General features: G+C 49.3%; 9 protein-coding genes across 9 annotated transcripts; 7 read left to right on the top strand and 2 right to left on the bottom strand.

Moving 5' to 3' along the window:
* Positions 1 to 97: 97 nt before the first annotated feature.
* Positions 98 to 2,443, top strand: VFPPC_08782 (heterokaryon incompatibility protein (HET) domain-containing protein; the record flags this gene model as incomplete). The annotated part of the gene is made up of 3 exons (XM_018287429.1): positions 98 to 604; positions 666 to 776; positions 830 to 2,443. 3 exons carry the CDS (start codon positions 98 to 100, stop codon positions 2,441 to 2,443), a joined length of 2,232 nt encoding a protein of 743 aa, XP_018140428.1.
* Positions 2,444 to 2,609: 166 nt separating this feature from the next.
* On the bottom strand, positions 2,610 to 4,754 carry VFPPC_16389 (HET domain-containing protein; the record flags this gene model as incomplete). The annotated part of the gene is made up of 2 exons (XM_018294142.1): positions 2,610 to 4,351; positions 4,403 to 4,754. The coding sequence occupies 2 exons, from the start codon at positions 4,752 to 4,754 to the stop codon at positions 2,610 to 2,612; spliced, it is 2,094 nt and encodes a 697-aa protein (XP_018140429.1).
* A 625-nt stretch (positions 4,755 to 5,379) lies between these two features.
* VFPPC_08783 (aminotransferase) lies at positions 5,380 to 7,774 on the top strand (the record flags this gene model as incomplete). Its single annotated transcript, XM_018287430.1, has 5 exons — positions 5,380 to 5,531; positions 5,589 to 6,280; positions 6,331 to 6,922; positions 6,981 to 7,347; positions 7,406 to 7,774. The coding sequence occupies 5 exons, from the start codon at positions 5,380 to 5,382 to the stop codon at positions 7,772 to 7,774; spliced, it is 2,172 nt and encodes a 723-aa protein (XP_018140430.1).
* Positions 7,775 to 7,906: 132 nt separating this feature from the next.
* Positions 7,907 to 9,373, bottom strand: VFPPC_16390 (monocarboxylate transporter; the record flags this gene model as incomplete). Its single annotated transcript, XM_018294143.1, has 4 exons — positions 7,907 to 8,071; positions 8,125 to 8,566; positions 8,618 to 8,862; positions 8,921 to 9,373. 4 exons carry the CDS (start codon positions 9,371 to 9,373, stop codon positions 7,907 to 7,909), a joined length of 1,305 nt encoding a protein of 434 aa, XP_018140431.1.
* A 613-nt stretch (positions 9,374 to 9,986) lies between these two features.
* VFPPC_08784 (aminotransferase) lies at positions 9,987 to 11,384 on the top strand (the record flags this gene model as incomplete). Its single annotated transcript, XM_018287431.1, has 1 exon — positions 9,987 to 11,384. One exon carries the CDS (start codon positions 9,987 to 9,989, stop codon positions 11,382 to 11,384), a length of 1,398 nt encoding a protein of 465 aa, XP_018140432.1.
* Positions 11,385 to 12,308: 924 nt separating this feature from the next.
* VFPPC_08785 (Zn(II)2Cys6 transcription factor) lies at positions 12,309 to 13,943 on the top strand (the record flags this gene model as incomplete). Its single annotated transcript, XM_018287432.1, has 3 exons — positions 12,309 to 13,004; positions 13,060 to 13,352; positions 13,409 to 13,943. The coding sequence occupies 3 exons, from the start codon at positions 12,309 to 12,311 to the stop codon at positions 13,941 to 13,943; spliced, it is 1,524 nt and encodes a 507-aa protein (XP_018140433.1).
* Positions 13,944 to 14,475: 532 nt separating this feature from the next.
* VFPPC_14483 (major facilitator superfamily transporter) lies at positions 14,476 to 16,394 on the top strand (the record flags this gene model as incomplete). The annotated part of the gene is made up of 8 exons (XM_018292251.1): positions 14,476 to 14,669; positions 14,714 to 14,788; positions 14,834 to 14,887; positions 14,937 to 15,007; positions 15,055 to 15,266; positions 15,313 to 15,419; positions 15,471 to 15,735; positions 15,789 to 16,394. The coding sequence occupies 8 exons, from the start codon at positions 14,476 to 14,478 to the stop codon at positions 16,392 to 16,394; spliced, it is 1,584 nt and encodes a 527-aa protein (XP_018140434.1).
* Positions 16,395 to 18,456: 2,062 nt separating this feature from the next.
* Positions 18,457 to 19,213, top strand: VFPPC_08787 (hypothetical protein; the record flags this gene model as incomplete). The annotated part of the gene is made up of 2 exons (XM_018287434.1): positions 18,457 to 18,910; positions 18,981 to 19,213. The coding sequence occupies 2 exons, from the start codon at positions 18,457 to 18,459 to the stop codon at positions 19,211 to 19,213; spliced, it is 687 nt and encodes a 228-aa protein (XP_018140436.1).
* An 825-nt stretch (positions 19,214 to 20,038) lies between these two features.
* On the top strand, positions 20,039 to 21,713 carry VFPPC_08789 (MRS7 family protein; the record flags this gene model as incomplete). Its single annotated transcript, XM_018287435.1, has 2 exons — positions 20,039 to 20,099; positions 20,152 to 21,713. 2 exons carry the CDS (start codon positions 20,039 to 20,041, stop codon positions 21,711 to 21,713), a joined length of 1,623 nt encoding a protein of 540 aa, XP_018140437.1.
* Positions 21,714 to 22,619: the final 906 nt, after the last annotated feature.

Raw genomic sequence — 22,619 nt, 5'->3', positions numbered from 1 at the left:
GAGCTGAATCGAAGTGCCTGGGTGGCTAATATCCAAATACTCCAACAATTTTCCCATGTTTGTATTTCAACTGTCATGGGAAATCAATAAATCCAACATGACCCAGGTAAAGTACGACAAGCTCAATTCTTCTAACAATTCCATCCGGATCCTACATCTCCTGCCTGGACGATGGGCCGGTGATCTTTGCTGCAAAGTGCAGACCGTCTCTCTCGACGACAAGCCAGCTTTTGATGCACTATCATATGTCTGGGGCAACGCCAACGACACTTCTCCAATCGAAGTGGACGGGTCGTGTCTTTATGCAACGAAGAACTTGATATGCGCTCTCCGGCGCTTGCGGTCCAGCATTGACACAAAGGTTCTCTGGGTGGACGCAATATGTATCAACCAAGCTGACACTCAGGAAAAGGCGGAGCAAGTTGCGTTGATGGCAAAGATTTACAGAGCTGCTGGCTCGGTACACATATTTTTAGGCGAGAGCGGCGTGCTTGACCTCATTCCGCAGGACGAACAAGCTTCTTGGGCTGACCCTCCGAGATTCACATGGTGTCGGGACTACACGTATCTACTCCAAACTGAGACAGCTCCAACTAGTACTGGTGTACGCAAGCCTATCTCTTCTGAAAAGCTCTGTGAGTACGCTAATACTCTGGTATCAATAGGTTGATTCCCGAGGTGTCTTACAAGACATGAGTGCTTTCATGGCCTCATCAACACCCGAACAGCCAGGTTATGATCCTGTTGATACCACCGAACTACCCATGTGGATTGTGGTCAGCCGTCATTGTCTCCTTTCACTCCCTGTTCTCTAACTAACAACTTGCAGTGGGAGCCAAAGGATGGCCTGAACGCTACCGATCAGGAGAGAGTGAACGATTTTCTTGCCCGGCAAGAAGAGGAGCAGGCAGCAGGCAATGGCAACGCTGCTTCACTCAGCCCACTACAAGTGATGCGTAACAATCAAGCAGGCGCTTTCGCTATCATGAAGATACTCTCAAATGGAAGGTGCCTGAAAACTTGCCTTCGCACGTCCGTCGGCTCTACCGTTTGGAAGGGAGCCCTTGAGGTGGTGGACCATATTGTAAAACTTCCATGGTGGACACGTGTGTGGGTTCTTCAAGAAGCTATCTTGAATCAAGGAAACGTTTTGGCCATCTATGGCGAAATAGTCGCGCCGATAGGTCTTATTGAAGACTCGGGTGCTATTCTAACTCGTCACTATGAGCGTGGCACTTGTTGCAAACCGTTTTGGAACTCAATGCCACTCGATCAGCAACAGATTTTACAGCGATTTTCTGAAAAGATGGGACTCCTAGAGTCAATTCGAGAGAATATAATTCGCCTCGATCAGGCTGACAGGTTGCTCTTCCTCCTGGAAAGCACTCGCTTCAAAGATGCCACCGATCCTCGGGATAAAATCTACGGCCTTTTGGGCCTTCTTCACGACTCCCCAAATCCGATCGACCTCGCTCCAGACTACACCGTCTCAGTCACCCAACTCTACGTTTCGTTGGCTTCTCTTTTTATTCATCGCTACCATCACTTGGGTATCCTACTCAACGATGAACCAAGGCCCGCAAACTCCTCCATCCCATCTTGGGTACCACGCTGGGGAAGAACCTACGGCACCTTGACGACGACACTGCTAGATTATCGCCTGTCACAATTCAACGCATGGCCACCAACCTACGGTCCCTTCCCAGCCCTTGCCACAGACCATGCAACGGCCCTCAGTGTCTTGGCCAAGCCTGTCACTCGGGTCACCTCTACCACCAAGCCCATGATCAAGGGAGAAGTGGACTTTTGCGAACTTCTTTCAGCCATTGATTCTTTCTTTCATCTTGATTCGGATCCCTTCGCCGATTACTTGCCTGTGCCAACAACACCACTTTCAATGGCTGTCGCCCGTACTATGATGGGTGATCTTTTCAGTCAGCTCGATTATGCTTTCAAAGTCGGTCGTGTTACTTTTGACAGGGCATATGATGGTGATGCAAACATGTTCCGGACTGCACATACTGCCATGAAAGCAGGTCCTGGTGGTTTGGTTCTTATTGGACCCGACCAGACAGTGTTCTCTGACGATGACATGGCGCACATCATTCATGTAGCCGAAGAAAACTTCTGGTATGCAAACGAGGGTAGAGTGTTCTTTGAGGCTGAAGGTGGCTATATAGGATCAGCCCCTCCGGGCACAGAAGCAGGCGATGAGTTATGCTTGGTATTTGGGAGTCCAGTGCCGTTCGTCCTAAGGGAGGTTCCGGCTCCCGTGGAAGCGGTAAGAGAGGACGTAATTTGGAGGCAGGTTGTCGGTCACGCGTACGTTCATGGAATCATGGATGGCGAAGCTGCACCGGGTCATGAACGGGGCGGTTCAGAGACGAGCCCGTATGTAGCTAAGGCGGGCACAGATGGCATTCGTTCGGTATATTTGATATGAGAGTGTGGTGTGGAGCAGCACATGGGTGACCAAGGCAGAGCTGACTATTGTCATATCTGCTGCACTTGCCTATGGACACAGTCCGCAAACCACACAAGAGACTTGGCTTTTGTAAGTGTTGTTTATGTCTCTCAAGACCTGGACTCCCAAAGAGCTGCGCACATACTTAGACCAGTGTAATGGTGTGTACATTTTCGTCGCCAAATGTCTTATCAAGTCGATTGCCTCGAAATGAAGTAAGTCCCAACCTCTCATAATACTTAGGGGATCTGGAAGACCGCCCGAGGATCAATAACTCATGATCCCAAACGATTGACTGATGTGACTCTTGCGCAAATGCACCCAGCTGAAGGACCCAGCATTGGGTACCCCTTGCCGGCAAGGTCCCAGTCAATCTCCCATTTGGCTCATAAGAGATACTGTCACGCAGTTCTGATGGCCCTGCTTGACGTCCGCTTCTCCGGGAAGATAGACTACCATTATGCCGGGGCCATCTGCATGCGGTTGTCTGCAATTCGCCATCTGGCCGGGGAAAAACGAGTCCTTGAACAACTGTATCAGTCGCTAAAACAAGCAAAGTATCATCAATTTTGACCTGCATCCAACAATTAGGGGATATTTGTTCGATAGTTGCAGAGACGAGAGGTCCACGAATTGAGAGTGTCCCGTCAATGACACTACCTAGAGGAGCTTGTTCTGTGGTAGGAACCGCGTCCAATGTAAGAACTGTTGAGCTCCGATAGGCTTGCTTTCCATTCCTAAAACAATAGTAATCTATTTCACCGTCAATCGACGCCCACGAGAAAGAGGCGGCCCTATTGTTTTCGTTATCTCTATCATCTGACGGCCCCGTCCGTCGCCAGAGAAGATCCAAGTCGATATTATCTGCCCACAAGCCAGCAATGTAGCGTGACCCTGTCTTTTGCTGTACAACTTCGGCAATACCTGATACTGCGGGAAGCTTGTCACTCGAGTATGTGAGTGACCTTACAGAGTATATTTCGACAATCTTCTTCCACAAGCGGAATATAACAGACGCGTCGTCTATTAGAGCAATGGGCGTGCCGCCAAACTGACGACGTTTGTTCTGCTTAGAGTTACATTCACAGACTTCTGCTTCCCAGCACGTCCATTGCATTTCTGTCGATGAGATACACAGAAGACGAGTGGAAAGTAATTGCTCTTGTAGCGTCCACCCTCGTCTTGACCACGGCTCTTTGGGGAAGCGATCCTCGAAGTTGTCGGTCCATTTCCAGTGGATTCCATATTGTGGTATAAGTCTCGCTTTGAGCAGTATTTGTGTACCGTCATCGTCGTGGATTATCTCGCTGAAATCTTTCTGTTCCTGATGATTCCCCGTGGTGGCACTATGCTGCAAAAAGCCCTGCGTAGCTGATGCGGCAGACGCAGCTGCAATGGTGAGATGGGCATTTGCGTAGATAGACGCCATATTTGCGGACTCTTTCTCCCAGTCCTCGTGCGAATCTTGAATGATACACAATGCGTCTATCCATAGGAATTTGATACCCAGTTCTTGAGTGAGAAGTACGGCGTCCACCAGGGTCTGGGGCAGGCTGCCGAGTGCGATCCCCGATGTCAAGGTGTGCATGTTGGAGACGGTGGTCTTGATGCTGATATCATCGCCCCAGCAGTAACTAAGCGCATTGTAGGCTGGGTCACCAGCAAGTTGGTTGGTTTCCACGAGTCGCAGTGTGGTTTGGCTGCTATCGCCTACGTATATGAGGCGAGCTGGTCCCTTGGAGCTGTTGCTTTGTCTTTGCTGGCAGAGAGGGTGGTTCTCCAAACATGACTTCAAGCACGAACGGATGAAGCTCAGGCTTTCTTTTGACAGACGATCTGTGCATATTTCCGGTAATGGTGATATGTGATGCCAGAGCTTTGCGTTGGCTGGGAGCAATGTTAGCGCGAGATGTGAGAACATGGAATGACTTAACATACCAGGGGATGTGTATACTTGAACTACATTCTGAGGCCCGTCAAGGGGAAACAGAATCTGAAGGTTACCGTGACCAATTGGAAGTTGGAGCACAATCTGGGTCGTGGTGCTTCTTGAATTTGGGTCGAAATGCAAGAGGATGTTGACCAATAGTTTGCAGACTTTACAGCCTGACGTGGCAGCGTTCTCAATTGTTTGGAGGCTCCGTAACAGGCGTATTACCATTTGTGTTTGGTCTAGGGTTCCTCTGACGTTTCTGGCATCAATGCCATCTGCGGCGGCGATGGCGTCCAGATCGTAGCAGCATGGGCATGGTTTGTTACTCTGTCCGGTTGACGAGCGGTTAGTCCACATCTTGGATAGGTTTGAGATTCAGCTACGAGTAGTTCGGAAATCTGGCTTTAGACTTGGATCATTTTTGAAACTGCAGAGTTGCGAAGCAGAGCCGTCTCATCGTGAGGCTGATGATGCCATCTTTGGTAGATTGCTTAAGGCAGCCTCATGGTGCAGGCAGGGTTAGATCAGATGGACTTGCCCCTCTTTTGTTTTGGGGGAAATAGTGCAAATGAGTAAAATGTAGGCAAAATAGTAAGCCCAAATTCCGTGTATTCCGGCATCGACTCATCAGTATATGTGAAGGTATGCAAATTTCATTGTTGTCCACGCAGCTTTCTTTTACTTCGAAGCATCAAGTACTTCGCGTTAATTAACCCCGAAAGGTGTATAAGTGTAGTGTCCCGAATTGCTAAGATCAAAGCCGGCCATGGTGCCAACTTCTCAGCCAACTCCAAATCGGTGTGTAAGTGTAAGTCGTAACAGAGTAAATGAAGAAACAAACCGCGCCCTTTCAACTACATGAATCATAAAAAGATAATGACTGCTCATATTCCGACCAACATATCTGATAATGATGCCCCGACAACCAACATCCTAGATACTTTGTCCACGGCGCCTACCCGGCCCATAAAAGTCATCGGGAATGTCTGACTCAACCATCCCCATCCCATCGGCTTTGGATTTTCTAGCCCATTTCCGAACTTATAAGTTTTCTTGGAGCTCCACCCTCAGCATCCCAGATCCGACCCGTGACGAACCGACGATGCGATCCAGCCTCTCCTGCGATGCATGCAGGTAAGTTCGTCCGATCAATCAGCTGAAACCCCATCTTTTGACTCGCAAAAAATATAGGCGCTCTAAACTCAAGTGCATACACGAAGGAAGTGCGCCGTGTCAAAGGTGTCGCAAGTTGGGCAACACAGAGTGCGCCTTGACTCGTCCCGTGTCACGAACACCACGTAGCAGCAGGGCAAGACGTAGCGATGTCAGAGGTTCGGCTAAAAGAATTGAAACACCACAGCATCTGGATGATAGTATAACTCATGCGACTCCTGCGGCTGCAGCTACGGCTGTTCCAACCCGGAGGCAACATGCGCAGAGCCAATCTCCTACACGGCATCGCGTGCCGGCCAAACAGCAGCAACTCCCTCCCTCTGACTATACGAAACAATTAGTCGACGCGCACATTGACAGTCTGTCGAATAGTGTGATTCTCAAAGCTGTTCATGTCTTTATCAACAACTTTCCGGAGCTTGCCATCCTGCATCTCCCCACATTTATTGAAGAGTTTCATGCGCAGCGACACCCAGAGAGTAAGGCTTTGCTGGGTGCGGTTTTGGCAGTAACAAAGGCGCAGTTATCGGTGCAGAGTACTTCCTGGGCGGATGAATTGTTATCGAGGGAACACTATGCTCTTTACACAAAGGATGTGTTGTCCGAGTTTATTTTGCAGCCGCCGAAAGTGCAGGTCGTCCAGGCTCTCCTCATCATTACTCTTCACGAATGGGGAACGCGAGACTTTCACAAGGCGTGGGTATATTGCGGTGAGTACTTCCGCCAACTTGTCGATAAATAGTGCGCTGAATCAAAATAGGAATTGCGATTCGTATAATGCAGGCTCTGCATAGTTTCCGAGTTGCGCCATACCCGCTTGATATAACATCAGAAAATCGAAACGACACAGTCTCCCTGGCCGTGGAAACCAGAACATACTGGGCATGTTTCATCATGGACTGCATGGTCAATTCGGGCACATACAATCCTCCTATGCTTCCCATGTCGGAAATGAAAAAGATGAAGATTGCTCGCCCGCTGAGCGCCGTGGAATTTGCATTTGGACCGGAGGCACCGCCCCAGGCAGTTGGAGGTGACCATTCTCTGGCAGGTCAATCAACGGGCATGCTAGACGTAACTCAAAGTTTCGAGATATTAGTCGGCGGTTTCGACATTTGGGCGCAGGTAATGACTTTCATCTTCAACGATGGACGTCGAGCACCTGGCATGTGTGCACCCCAGAACTGCCCTTGGGTTCCTGGCTCGCCGTGGTCGCTGTCGAGGAGTCAGTTGGAGGCCTGGCGGGCAGGTCAACACCGAAAGCTTCATTATCCTAGTAATTCTGTCGCTGTTCATATGACTCTTGGTTTTGGGGAGACTTTTGTCTATCTCAACCTTCTCTTCTATGTGAGGTAAGCGTCATGTCATACAAGAGACGTTGAAACAAGTACCCTCCTGCTGACAACTAAGCACTCTCATGCTTCATCGTGAATATTTCCCTTTTCTCCCGACCCCAGAATCGGAACCACGTGGCCCCGTGGATCAGCCAATGTTGGAAGCGCCCGCTCCAGAAGGATGGTGGAATGAAAGCTCGCGACTTCTGTTTGGTGCCGCAGAGCACATTGCCACGATTTTGCACGAAGCGTCCGAGTGTGGGGTGCATCTCATGACTCCTTTTGCTGGATTTTGTGCCTTCTCCGCTGGTTATCTCAATCTTTATGTGTCCAAGTATCCGCGGATGAATCTTAATCGGAGTCCTCGAGCGGAGGAATGCCTCGCAATGTGTCTGGACTACTTGGAAAAGTTTCGGCATGTGTGGAAGATAGCCGACGGATGGGTATGATCTACGTGATCTGTCTAAATGTGTTGATTGCGAGAGACTAACATGTTGATAGATCAAAACCATACAGCATGCATCGGTGTTGTATGGGCGGGCTACAGAAGACCAGACGCGATACCAAGGACGAAGCCGGGCAGACTTTGACACACTTCATCAATCAGTTCATGAGTTTCGTGTCGTGGACAGATCGGACCAGCATAGCCGGGAGATTCGGGGTGCAGAGAGACCACCTGCGCCTGCGACGTCTCCGAGTGCTGTGCAGACCATTCCAGAGCATGAACTCGATACAAACACCTTGTTGAATCAACTTTTCGCCGAAGTTAGTAATAATCTTGATGAGCAAGGCGCATGGTCACAGTGGTGGCCTGCAATTGAACAGGTTGATCTCCAATCAGCCGGGCAATCGATGCATATCGTGCCTTGAATTTGTAATTAGTTGTATTTCTATGTATAAATCAATACGCCCTGTAATGCTACTTTGATATGAATGCTCCAGCATGTCTACCTTTAAAATGCGTCTATATCTAGTCATAAACTTTCATCACCTCTACCAATATCACGCCTTTGTGAAAAACTGCTTCTTGTTCATGAAGCGAATAGCAAGCATGAAGAACATGCCAACAAAAGACGCAGCACCAGCATAGTATGCCGCAGGTCGGTACAAGCTCACGTCGGTTCCTGTGCCGGCCAAAGAGTATAACCGAGCTGCAATAGGCGTCCCCTACATGCTGTTAGCTGTTTCCTTTGGATGTTTCCTTCTTACGAATCACGTACCAGGAAATAGCCGAAAATCCAGGCTTCCCACAGGATTGGTAGAATACCCATCGTGTTAGGTGGCCCAAAGGTGCTTCCCACAGCCAGCGGGAACAAGCTGAAGAATGAGCCGCACCCAACACCGTTGATAATGGTGAAGAAGACCAATAAGCCCATGTTAGTGACGAACGGCCAAATTGCCAATGCGCTTATCCCGCAAAGAAAGAGCGAAATGTTGAGGCTGTTGAGCGGACCGAGGAAGGAGTCAGAAGAATACCCAGCGAATACTCGGCCAAACGTCGATGCGAGATTCCAAATTGTAAGTGCTATAATGGCAGTCGAACCAGAGCTGCTGACTGATCTGGCAAAAATGGGAATAAAGTACGGTGGAACGAAGAGAGGGAAGCACGCAATGGCACCTCCGAGGATGAGAATAATGAACTTGGGTTCTCGCCATCGGTACCTTTTAGTGTCAGTATTTATATGACATGATTCGAGATCGTGGCCAACTTACCATTGAAGTTGTGGAACCGAAGACTTGGACAGCAAAGGCTGTTGTATGCAATACGCTGCCGGGAGACAAACCGCCCACAGCATGAAGCCCAAGATTCTGAATGTCCACTCAATCCCAACCTTGTTGACGAGTTCATGGGCAGCAACACCCATCACTGCAGCACCAAGACTTCCTCCTCCGAATACTATCCCCGTTGCAAGTCCACGATATTTGCGGAACCATTGCAGCGGAGCTGTTGAGCAAGGCTGTTCACATAGTCAGTAAATGGAATAGATCATCGTATCTTAAGAGAGAAGACAATACCAGAATGATTAAGCCGCCACCAACACCAAACAATATACCATGCGTGATGAACAGTGCCCACAGATGGTCAACAACCCAACTTGACAGGAATTCACCCAGCCCTAGAAACACAGCACCCGACATGGCAATTCTCCTGTACCCAAACTTTCTCACCAACTTGCCTACCAATATACACAGCGCTACCATGAACGACGTGGCGAGCGATCCCACAAATGTAAGTGTAGTAAGCGAATAGCCCTTCGTGTCAGCCATTTCCGCCTGCAATATACCCCAGCTGTATATCACACCCATGTACATGAAAAGAGACAATGCCGCAGCCGTAACTACCACCCATCCTCTCCATGTGTCAAGGTGTGCTTCATCCTTGGGGGTGGTGTCTTGGTCGGGTCCTGATTCGTCGCCGGTGTCTGAGACCGACGACCCGTGGTCTCGGGTCTTTTCACACAATGGCATTTTGCCTTTGGGGTTGTATGTGCGGCCTAAAAGGTAAAATGGTATTGTTCGTGAAATCACGAAGCGTGAAAGAAATCAGACATGTTTACTGTTTTATTGTGTTTTCTTACATCGGGTTTGCCGTTCTAAGCCGATGGCTTTGCACAAGTTGACTCCATTTTGGTCCGTTTTTCACGATTGTTCGTATCCATATGTGGATATGTATTGCTATGGAAGTCGGTGATGGTGGGGAATTGTTGCTCAAGAAGTCTAGCTTCCGTGGTTTCTTGTAAAAGAATCCATTTCGGGCCATCGTATCGGGTTTGAGATGTGGAAGGTTTTGAAGCCGATGCCAAGAGCTGTAGGAGTATGCAGGCGATAACGGGAAACAAGAAGAGAACCCTGGACTGGAGCATAATGGAAACTCCCTTTTGACATGCGCTTTGACATACGCCCTACGAAATGTTGTCGGGTTTCGGTATTGGATTGGAACCATCGGGTTACATGGTGGGTATAAACTGCACGAGGAACCAAGTTTGGATTGCATGCACATTCACATTCATTGCGATTTATGAATACTCCGCAAACACTTGAAACGTATTAAGTCCATCTAAGGATACTATCATCGTGCGCAATGGCCCCCCATTGTACAGACACACCGCCTGTACCCGAAGCAGATTCAACTCCAACACAGCACGATGGCCACTTATTCCACAGATCACTTGCTCAAGCCCCGCATATGGTGGAATCCGCCTCTGGAAGCAACTTACATCTTTCCAATGGCCGAACCGTCATCGACGCCTGTGGTGGTGCTGCTGTAGCTATCATTGGTCATGGAAACCAAGAAGTGCAAAACGCAATCATCAAGCAGGCCCAAAAAGTCAGCTACGTTCATACCCAATCATACACCACGCCAGTTGCCGAGGAGTTGGCCGATTTTATTCTAGATGGAACACCTTACGGGCTTGAGAAGGCGCTCTTCTTGGGAAGTGGAAGTGAGGTAATTGAAGCTGCGATGAAATTGGCCCGACAGTACCATTTTGAGAGAAATGAGCCAGACCGGATACATTTTGTTTCTCGGAAGCAGAGCTACCATGGGAACACCATGGCTTCCATGTCAATATCGTCTAATTTGGCGAGAAAAGTGCCGTATAAGGGCTTTGAGTACCAACATGTGTCGCATGTTACGCCGCCGTATGCGTACCGGTACAAGTTGGATGGCGAATCGGATGTCCAATTCACGGAAAGACTGCTCCGAGAACTGGAGGACGAGTTTCTGAGAGTTGGCCCCGAGAAAGTAATTGCCTTTGTTGCTGAGCCTATCATCGGCGCAACGGCGGGCTGCATTGTTCCGCCGACGGGATATCTCTCTGGTGCTCGAAAGGTTTGCGACAAGTACGGCATTCTCCTGATTTTAGATGAAATCATGTGTGGCACCGGACGGACTGGCACGTTCTTTGCCTTTGAGCAGGAAAACGTGGTGCCGGATATTGTGACGGCGGCTAAGGGTTTGGGAGGTGGTTATGCCGCCATTGCTGGCATGTATGTCCATACTAAGGTCGTTAATGCTCTTAGACAAGGGAGCCAGGCGCTCAACCACGGTCATACATACCAAGCGCATCCTATGTCTTGCGCTGCTGCCTTGGCCGTACAGAAGATCCTCAGAAGAGATGGCCTTGTTGAGAGGTGCCGAGATATGGGTCTTGTACTGGAGAAGCTGCTTCGTTCGGAGCTGGCGGAATGCAAGTCCGTTGGGGATATCCGTGGTCGAGGGTTGTTTTGGGCAGTCGAGTTTGTGAAGGACAGCATCACGAAGGAGACATTTGATCCGTCTCTGGGCTTTTCAGGCAAGGTGACGCAGGTTTCTTTCCACAAAGGCGTTGCTGTATATCCTGGTGTTGGAACGGTGGATGGGTTGAAGGGCGACCATATTTTGTTGGCGCCGCCGTACACTGTCACGGAGGAGGAGTTGGCGACAATTTGTCAAACATTGAAGGAAGCTATTTTGTCTCAAGAGGCGTTGCATCTTTGAGAAAATTTGCATGGGGTTGGCGCACTATTTTATGTCTGGGCTAGGACGACCATTAATATGTCAATGCATCTCATTTTCTCTTGAGCAAGAGAAATATTGTCAAAATCGTTCCACGTTGTGGGATCAAAACACAAAAAATAAGATATCAGAGTCAAGATACACACTGGCAAATTTCAGTGCATTTGAGGTATAGAATATGTCGATGGCTGCTCACTTGAGAGCACCGCATTGCTTCACCCTGGTGCAATTGGCCAAGAAAAGTGCGATTTGTTCCTGGCGCATGAGACCGGAAGCAGAAGCGTGGAGCCTAGTCTCAACCAGACATGGTAGTCGAGACTGAAGACGTGATTGTGACTCCAGAAGCGTCAAAGTTAATGATCAATTAGATGAAGGTCGAGCAAATCAAGGCCAAAATTAATTGCAAGAGGGTTCTGCTGTGAAGCCATTTGATAGGTGTCAACATTTGAAGTCATTTGCAGTTTGAATCCCAGAACAGGCAAGCGCCATGCAGAGCTAGTTGCTCCTTCCACCAGTCTCGGCTCGCAGCCGAATCCCGCGGTGTTCGTGTCTCGGCTTTTGACTTTTGACTCTTGACTGTGACGTTTTGAGAATCTCACCCTTTCACTCACTGACAATTTCACACTTTCAAAGGCAAAAGCGGCCAAGATATATCGATGAAACATTGAACACGAATGAGTCGCTTATAGCACCTTCGCTGAACGCTACCTCTACTGCGCACACAACCTGGCCGCATTCGCCCACCATACCATGGAACACCGAGCGACCCCGCGAGTCTCAGTCGCCTGTTCGGCATGTCGAAATCAGCACCTCCGCTGCGATGCTCAACGACCCATTTGTGGTAGATGTCAGTCTCTTTCCAGAGCATGTGTATATCCTGAATCGCGACGGAGCACCAAATTCAGGATGCAGAAGCGCGCCGCTGCTGCTGCCGCGACTCCCACGCCTCATCAGCTTCAACAAGTTCTCACACCAACGTACACGGCTTCAAATGTCAGCAGCGACGCACCTTTGGGCTCTGATTCCTCACATTCGCCTTCAGCCGGGACTGTTAGATCCTGGTCCGATACAGATAATTCATTGCTGGACTTGTATTACGAATACTTTCACCCAAGCCACCCTTTTGTGCTGCCACAGCCAGCACTTCAAGCAAAATTAACCGCATCCGACGACCTACCAAGCCTCCGGCTGTTGGCGAATGCCATGCAATATATTGGATCCTACTACAGAGACCCCATCGCCCGTCAGCACAGTCTCCGAGAAGCCATCTACAACTTCGATTCTGCTGTTGACGGCTTTGTCGTCCAGGCCACTCTGCTCATGTCCCTGGCCGAAAGCATGTGTGACGAGGGTGAGGAGGCTCAAAAGCTGCTTTCCCGAGCCTTGACACAGGCTCAACTTATTGGTATGAACACAAAGAATTTTGCGGATGCCGAGGTGGAGGCAGACCCCGTGCTGGCAGAGAGCTGGCGTCGGACTTGGTGGATGGTTTACATAGTTGATGCCAATTACTGCATTATCCGTGGAGACTACAAGATGGCCATCTCGAGTGCCGAAACTAGCGTCGACTTGCCTTGTGAGGATGAGAACTACAATCGCCTAGTAAGGTTCAAGATATTATTGTTACTCACAAACATATTCTGACGCATTAATCTAGGCAATACCCGCCACAACATCAACTATGGCGGAATACCAATCCCGAGAATATGCCTTGGAGGACAAGCCATTCTCATCCTTCACCTATCTCATCGACGCAAATCGCATCTACGTCATGGCCATGCGGGCCGCGAAAGGATACCCAAGTATTGCTCGGGCAGAGATCATCTGTAGTGACATGGAAACACAGGTGGCTTCTTGGTTCCTCATGATGCCACCATCAAAGCGAGATCTACCTGTAAAGCAAGACGTTATGGACCAGTTAATGTTTCAGGCACACCTGATGATGTATACGTGAGTAACTAGTCGAGTATTCCATCAAGTAAGCCTATCAACTGACAGCAAACTAGGTCTCTTGTGTATCTACACCGCCCACTTTCAAATTTAGCATACGATGTCGCAGAGGGCTTATCAAGTTGCGGGAGCCCACCTCCGCCTATGCGTCCCGAGATCAGCATCGGCAGCATCATGGACCATCAGAAACATTCAGAAAAGCTCTTTGACGCGATTCGAAAGCAAAACCAGTGTCTCATTCTGCTTCCAATGCGCGCCGCCCAAATGTCGCCTTTTGTCATTTGCATGGTCGCCGGCTGCACTGTTGCCCACTTGGTAGCTTGCAAAGGAGCATTTGAAGCAGACGACGCTGAAATTGCAAGATGCCGAATTCGCGTCTCCATGGGCACCCTGAAACACTACGAGGACATTTGGCCAAAGGCAAGAAAGATTCTGACGCAGTTGAAAAAGATAGCGCATGCTATCCTTCAATCTGGCGCTGTGATCCAGGCTCCTGTTGCAGACTTCCAGATGCTGGCCGAACAGGATGCGATGTTTGCCAACTTTTTCGACAAAGACTGGCTGCAAGCTTTTGAAGCGAGTGCAGCGTAGAGGCGGAAATGCCTGTGTATATTATATTATGAGAGATGATTTGTATTCTATTATTTGATACCAGCAATTGTAGTATATTTCGTCTTGGGCAGACCAATTGAGCTCGCGTATTCGGATGCTTAGACAGCCTAAATTCATAGCGCCCCTCAGAGACTGCCATTGCAATTTCACATGCTGTCACCAGTATCTAAGCGAGATGATTCCGGAATGACTCAATAGTAAGAGCCGTATTTGAACTGCACTGCTCAGCTGCTCGGATATCCGACCGTCGCAGTGCCATACTCAATCCGAGTCAATTGTCGAGTAGAGAAGCAGCCCGATCCGTGATGGCCGATGTGGGGCCGATCTTCGGCTCCCGAATAGCCTAAGCGGGACAGCTTTGGCGATGTGACGTTGGCCAGGTCTGGTCCAATTGTGGGTTAGTGGCATCGTGTAAGTTAATGTAAATACTTTAGATATCAATATAAAGCCAACAATTTATTGGCTCGACATAATCTGAGCATGAGTTTCGTGACACGCAACATCTGTCAGGATGGCAGAATTCTTCCGCAATACCGCCCTCGGCACTATCGTACGCTTCGTCTCTCGCGACCAGTACCTCTCCTTTCCGGACAATTCAAAGAAATATCAGCCCGGGAATGTAGATGAATCTATTTCGGTCCAGCGGTCCAACGACCGTCAGACAAGACATGAATATGGAGGACTGGCAGAGGTGGAAGTCGATTGGTAAGTTTACACCTTGAATGAATGGCTATTTACTAACTTGCCAGGGAATCGGAAGATGACTCTGAGAATCCGCAGAATTGGGGCACATGGCGAAAAGTATTTATTTCAGTTGTGATATGGTGAGTATTCGCCTGTAAGCAGCGGAAGATATGCTAACCAGACAGTGTGTATACATTCACCGTGTACTGCGGATCGTCGATATTCGTACCGAGCGAAGAGTACGCATCTTCCGTATAAGCCATATAACGTACGGTGCTGATTCTGTAGGCAAATAATGAGCCGGTTTGGCGTCTCTGAAGTAGCTGCCTCTCTCGGGCTGGCCCTCTACGTTCTAGGCTGTAAGTCAGGCCCAGCGCGTGGTTCATGACAAGACTAATCGGGATAGATGGCCTTGGACCGCTTCTATTCTCACCACTCAGCGAGATTGCATACATTGGCCGAAACCCGGTGTATATCGTAACATTCTTTATTTTCATCATTCTTTCTATTGGTGCAGCCGTGTGCGACTCCTTTGCGGGGCTGGTCGTGCTGCGGTTCTTGCAGGGCTTTTTTGGGAGTCCGTGTTTGGCAACCGGGGCTGCTACACTGGGTGATATGGTATGAAGATGCACTGGATTTATTAGAACTAGCTAACTATTTACAGTTTTCTGTGGTGTACATGCCGTACCCGTTGGCGGCGTGGAGCGGTGCCATGTATGCAGGTCCAGCCTTGGCTCCCATCTTGTCCGCATTTGCCGTCGAAGCAGAAGGGTACGTTCCTTAACTAGAAGTCTACTTTGCAATCTTAACTAACTCAAAAAGCTGGCGGTGGTCTCTATGGGAAATCGTGTGGCTGTCTGCATTCGTCTTCGTCATGCTAATCGTCTTCTTGCCTGAGACGGCAGCCCCGACTCTGTTGTACTACAAGGCCGAGCGACTCCGACAACGAACCGGTTCCAACATATTCATTCCAAAGGGCTCACTCACAAAGAAGCACCTCAGTGCAACACAGGTGGTAAAATTGGCACTCATCAAGCCGTTCGAAATATCCATCAAGGATCCCGCCATTGCCTTTATCAACATCTACGTGCGTCGTCATCACTGACTCTCCACTGAATACAGCTCACTAACAACTTGCAGATCTCACTCGTCTACGGAATATACTACTCCTTCTTCGAAGTCTTCCCGCTTGTCTACCCCAAAATCTACGACATGACGCCCGGCCTAACCAGTGCCGTCTTCATCTGCGTTCTCATCGCATGCATTCTCGGCACCATATGGTACTGCACCTGGTACCGCCTCACGACGGAGCCGCGTTTCCGGAAGCTCGGGACGTTTGATGTACAGGAGACGTTTCTACGTCCGGGGCTCATTGCCGTGCTTGGTGTACCTGCGGGCATGTTTCTCTTCGGCTGGACGTCGAGAGAATCTGTTCCGTGGGAAGTTCCTACGCTGGGTATTGTCATGTTTTGCGGGTGTTCGTTTGTAGTTGGCCTGGGTATCTTTATTCACTTGCCGACTAGCTATCCGCAGTATGCGGCGAGTTTGTTTGCCGCGAATGATGCGCTGAGAAGTGCATTCGCTAGCGGTGCCATCTTGTTTGGAAGACCGTTGTATGTTAATATGGGTGTTGCGAGGGGGTGTAGTTTGTTGGGGGGGTTGAGTGTGCTGGGCGTTGTTGGATATTGGGGTCTGTATAGATACGGTCCAGTGTTGAGGGCGAAGAGTAAGTTTACGGCTTCGTGAAGTGTGTTCATGACTTGCTAGGTATGGTAGTGTAGATTCAAAGATGCATTTAGATCTGATAGAGTTTACGGGGTAGAGTACACATAGAGATAGACAAGACTTAGATTTGCTTCATACTAGAAAACTCCGCTTCTGCAAATCACTTCGGACTCTCCGGATCTTTTGTTCATCTTCTTGGTCCTTGTCATGAAAGTTGACGTGCAATCGACTCATGTACTATTATAAAGGAGCAGGCAGCGACTTGCATCTGAGCGCCACGCGGCGGCACAATGTCTACGTCAAGTAAAGTTAACACCGAAGGATTGAATACCCCGTACCATGTGCATTGAGAAATTACAAGGCTCGCCAAGTGCCGGGGAGTGGAGGAAGGATCATGCAATGACGCTGCTCGCTACATACTCACACGAGATGCTGCTTATGGCAACTCGTCGGTGTAGATCAGAGCGAGCCTTTGTGTCCACATGATTTCGAGACTCCAAACAAACAGGTCGAAAACCTAAGGCCATCGCCGTATGAATGAAATGGGAAGCAGTTTTCATGCTAAGAAATTTGGCAGTCACATCGTAGCAATGCGTCTTGACTCAATGACGAATTGACACTCCACAAGTCATATTATTCTGGACAGCTTCCAAGTCTCCCACGTAAAAGTTACAGTATTAGTGCTGATATTAGAAAGTAGTTGAACTTGACAACCTCGTAAGGGCAAAACAATCCACAGTCGGCCACAAGCCCACCAGTATTCAGCATCATATGCCTTGGAGGCCAGCAACGTCACATATAGAATGGATATCTAGTTAGTTTTCAGCATCTCCAAACTACTTGTTAGCTAATAGCAAGTATCGTATTCCCCAGTGTCAACAGTCCCTCCGCACCGATGGGCCGCCACACACCCGATTTGAGTGTTCCTGGCAAAGCCTCCACAAAACCGCAGCTTAGTGTCCTACGGCCACGACAAGTATCTCCAGTTGAAAATAGAACGATGATCAACTCACTGCGCCCCAAGGTTGAGGATCGGGGTAGATTTTCAAGGTGATGGACTGGAGACTTGGTGGTTGGAGTAGGAAACTATTCCTGGATATCTGTATAGTTCGCACTTCACTTTCCTGCTGCCTGTGATCCAAGTCAACTTCGGTCCCGAACATGCAACTAACTGCCGTTCGTGCCGACGGGTTCCCTGCATCAAGAATCCTTCTAGCGTCATATTGGACCAACATTCGATCATGTCGAGAGCCATGATCCACTTGGCGACACCCGTGGTGCCAGCTCGCGGCTGAGTTGCAGGCTTCTCCTTCGAATCGCAGGCCACGATGGTCTCCCGCGCGGGTAGCCTCACATCTCTGGCTCGCTGACATGGTCGGTGGTGGTGATGGCTTCCACACTGCCGTGACATCACGAACTTTAACTCTGAATGAGCGATCGGCAAGCGATCGGCCTGAAAAGGCGCCTGCGACAGCGATGTTATTCCATCGAGCGCGCTGAAATGGAGAGAACGTACGGGCAGTGCTCCACTGTGCTTGATAGTGCTGACATGACATCACGAATAGGAAGGATTAACTCTGACTTGGGTGTCTCATGTTTCGGCTTACTTGGGCTAGGTGCCGTTTTTGGCAATCAGTGGCAACCGTCTCAGTGTTAGACTTTTGTGCCATTTGCTAGAGTCCGCGAAGAGATTGTTTTACTGTGATGATTGTGCCTTGTATCCTTTAATTAGAGTCAACGTAGATGTGGAAACTAACTCTCCATCTCACAGAGCTACGTCGTGGGTTTACTTCTTTAGTCGCTAGTTCTCACCGTTAGGAACGTGATCGACATAGACACTCGGGGTTTACTTACGGTTTTACATCATCTCCAGCGGAAATCTAAGTATCGTCACCTTTGTTGAGGTCAAGATGAATGTGAATGGACGTAGGAACAAAAATTGGAGCAAGAAGGATATAAAGTCTCCGTGATCATCTCAAAATTTGAAGATCCAAACCATCCAGAGTAACCAACCACAACACCCTACAGCTCTATATCCAACAACAATACACAATATTCTGCAGATCTCTTATACTTGCCCAATATGAAGAACTTCATCACTCTCCGCGTCGCTACTTTTGCTCTCGGCGCAGCTGCTGCAACTACATGGAACTACCGCCGCGCCAGTACCTGGAGCAACCCTGATGGCGGTAATACCAAAGCCGATTTGGCTGACCACAAGGTCAACTACGGAAGCACTCCTCCCTGGGACGCTCTCGACCAGATCAAGAAGCACTGTCTCTCCAACGGCTGCAGCAGCGATAGCAACTTTGAGGTTGACACCAACGTTGTCAAGGACGACGAGCTTGTTGGTGCCAAGATCAAGATTGCCGTTGGCGGTTCCTTCAACGATGCCGGTCAAGAGGGCAACCTTGACCAATTGGTTGAGATTGTGAAGAACGTTGCTGCTCACTCTCCCTACGATGTCAAGAAGGGTGTTCCATACCAGGTTGGCAACGGATGCGTTCCCGGCGCTGCTGGTCCCATCCCCTGCGATCGTAAGTCTTCCTTGCCCTGAGCCCTGAAAGTAACCACGAATTAAATACTGACTTATATCGTGATAAATAGCCGGCAAGACTGAGCACGTTGATCAGTACCACCTCACTGACATGATTGTCATCCGTGTTGAAGGCAAGGATGGTGATCAGAAGGCTGACATGAACGTGCACGTTACCATTGAGGTTCCCGATGTTGGCGGCGGTGTCTGTGACAACATTACCAAGGTTGGCGGTGCCATGGCTGGTGCCTTGAACGGTATTCTGGGTGGCATCTTTACTCTCGCATCCATCGGGTGCAAGTAGATGATGGTTTGTAGCGACCGGTGTTCTGGAGAATAGCGTGTATATCCTGATATAGATGGCTAGACTGTTATACTAGAGCCAATAGCGACAATATTTTCATTTATTCGTTTTTGAAGTGCATCAAGTCGTAAACCTAAACATAATTACCATACATTGGCATCATATCGTGCTTCGCAGTTGGAGAAGAGTAGCTCATTGTTCCCATTTCGCCTGATGGCCCACGCAAGGAGCCAGAGTTGTGTTAAAATGTTCCAAAGTTAAGTCTGAAAGCATTTAGAGGACCACGTCAAGCATTGACTTCACATAGACAGGACTTCAACACTTTACTGCTTCGCCATCACGACCAGAATGGATAGAGAAATCTTCATGTCATGTGTGAGGCTCCAGGGTAAGCAGACGGCCAACGGTTGAAATTGGTGTCACGTGTGCTCAACCAATCAGCGCTCGGACCACGCACGCAGAGACTTCTTCGCCTCCCTCCTGTGCTCCTTGCGTGCTTCTTTCGGTCGTTGCACGGGACCGACACTTCCCGCCCGTCCCGCCATTGGTGGTCAACCAGGCATGTGGATGTCATGGTATGGTCAGTCTTGGCTCCATGTCCGTCCGGTATGGACCCTTTTGCTAGTCGCATCTTGCATTTCTGATTGCTCGTCTCCCAAACATAATTGATCAAACATCAACATCACCAAACCTTCGTTTTCATCACACGGCAACACCAATTCGATCACAGCGCGGGCGCCTACATGTTATCATAATACATCGACATTCACTCGCTCACTCTAAATTTTCCAATCTCTCGTCTAACGGCGTCTCCGTTGCTCCATCATGAGCGCACCGGCTACAGTTGCCCGGCGGGCAGCCACGAGGAACCCCTTGGTGGGAAATGGTTAGCATTGCTCAACCCATCTCAACCCATCCATCTTGCTGACTCCATGTAGCCCGAGCCCTGTCACGCGGCCTCACGCCTGCCATGATCGCCAGACATGTTGGCCGACATTCACAGGTTTCGGCTTTGGCGCTCCTTATCCCTATGCGACATGCCAGCACCGAACATCACCGACCAGAGTCACAACATACTGGGCCGCCACCGGGGTTCAACGTCGAACAGGCTAAGAAACCGTTGCCGAAAGAAACCTCGACTGCCGGAGCAAAAGATGCCAGCGCCGCCAACGGCTCTACCGCTGCCGCCGATCAACCCGACACAACCCCAGCCGAAGCTGCCATCACTGATCTAGCCGCAAAGAAGGATGGTTTAGCACAGGAAAAGGAGGTTACAAAGGCAGAGAAGGAAGCCAAGAAACTTACACTATGGCAAAAAGTCAAAAAGGAAGCTCAACATTATTGGGACGGAAGCAAACTGCTCGCAACAGAAGTCAAAATCAGTTGGAGACTGGCGCTCAAGATGGCTGCTGGGTACGACCTGACTCGAAGAGAAAACAAGCAACTGAGACGAACAGTGCAAGATTTGGGCCGTCTTGTCCCATTCTCTGTCTTCATCATTGTTCCTCTTGGTGAAGCTCTCCTGCCCTTGGCACTTAAACTGTTCCCCAACATGCTGCCTAGCACTTTTGAGGGTCAGAAGTCCAAGGAAGCCAAGGCCACCGTCCTGCGATCTACTCGAAAGGAAGTGAGCAGCTTCCTGCGGCAGACCCTCAAAGAGACTGGTCTTCCTCTCAGTCAAGCAACAGCCCAAAAGGAGGAATTTGCCAACTTCTTCCGCAAGGTGCGCTCCACTGGAGAAGCTCCCACCCACCAGGATGTCATCAAGGTCTGCAAGGTCTTCCGCGATGACATGACCCTTGACAATCTTTCTCGCCCTCAGTTGGTTTCCATGTGCCGATATATGAACCTCAACACCTTTGGTACCGACATGATGCTCCGATACCAGATCCGCCACCGTATGAGGCAAATCAAGCGAGACGACAAGGCCATCAGCTTTGAGGGTGTTGACAGTCTTACCGTCTTGGAACTGCAGATGGCTTGTGCTGCTCGTGGTATCAGGACGCACAGTGTGTCTCCCGCGCGTATGCGAACTGACTTGCAGTCCTGGTTGGACCTCCGTCTCAAGGAGGGCGTTCCATCGACGCTGCTTGTTCTCAGCAACGCTTACATGTATGGCCAGGGATCTGGCGAGGGGTCAAGCCAGGTTGACGCCCTCATCGGTGTTCTCTCCTCTATTCCTGAGGAACTGTTCCACGAGATCGAGCTCGAGGTTCACAATGCTGAGGGCGCTGCCACAAACAAACAGCGTCTTGAGGTTCTGAAGGAGCAGCAAGAGCTTATTGAAGAGGAGAATGAGCAAAACGAAGAGAGCCAGAGCACCGGCATGGCTACCCCTCGTGACGTCGAAGACATTGACGAAAAGGAGGAGAGAATCATGCACGCTGAAGCTGAAGGCGTTGAGAAGAACCTGGCTAGCGAAATGGTTGAAGCGGAGCGCGAACAGGCTCAGGCCACTGACCAACAGGTCAAGGCCAAGTCTAGCACGGAGAGCAAATAAGAAAATGTGGACAAAAATACTACCGAGTGGTTAAAGTTAACCTACTAGGACGAATGAGAAAAGGCCCCTACACACAACTTCACCTTGGCCGCAACACATACATCTCCCACTTATCCGCCGTCACATCTTACACGGGAAGCATTACATACCACTCTATCATTCAACGATCTTGTTTTATTCTCATATGTATGACTCGTCACGGAGTGGAGTACGCTTGATTTTGGACACGGCTGGCTGTATTGATATGCAAACAGAAAATCAGGGGGCGGAAACAACGCCCATCATGGGGGATCATGGTGATAGCGATACATATACATAGACATTTGGCCACCAAAGGGATAGGAAATAGACTGCATTGAGATTTTTAGATGTATCATGTCTAGGACTGTGATTGATAACGTCGGTTCGGACCTCCACGGTTTGCGAGTTGAAATTGGGAGACTAATTTTATTGCTGAGAAAGTAATGCAACTCCCAGTTTATCACGGAGTCAAGTACTCCCTACTCTGTAGATGTTACCATCTGGAACTGTGTCTGGTGCTCGAGTGGGTGGGGCGTGCGTCATCATCAAGTCGCATCCGGTTGTTCCTGGCTGACTGTTTAGGTGGTACATTTGGCAAAACTGAAACTGAATCCAACAACTACAATGAATTGATTAAGGAGCCAAATTTTGGCAAGTACGGTTTAATTGGTCATAGTCATGATTATAACTCAGCTTATTTAAATGTTAAGCGAGACCTAGCTCGTTGACTTACAAGTAAATTGAGGCGTTCAAGTATTCTTTAGCACCCACACTCTCCGCCCCCCACATCGTCATGCCAGGCCAGCCTCGTCCAAGCTTCCGCACGCTACCAGACACATTCTACTTGCGCTTCAAACCCTCGGCTTGTCTTGTCCACCACGATCC

This window comes from Pochonia chlamydosporia, chromosome 6 (assembly GCF_001653235.2).
Source record: "Pochonia chlamydosporia 170 chromosome 6, whole genome shotgun sequence".
Classification (NCBI taxonomy): domain Eukaryota; kingdom Fungi; phylum Ascomycota; class Sordariomycetes; order Hypocreales; family Clavicipitaceae; genus Pochonia; species Pochonia chlamydosporia.
This window is presented reverse-complemented; position numbering and strand designations above follow the sequence as displayed.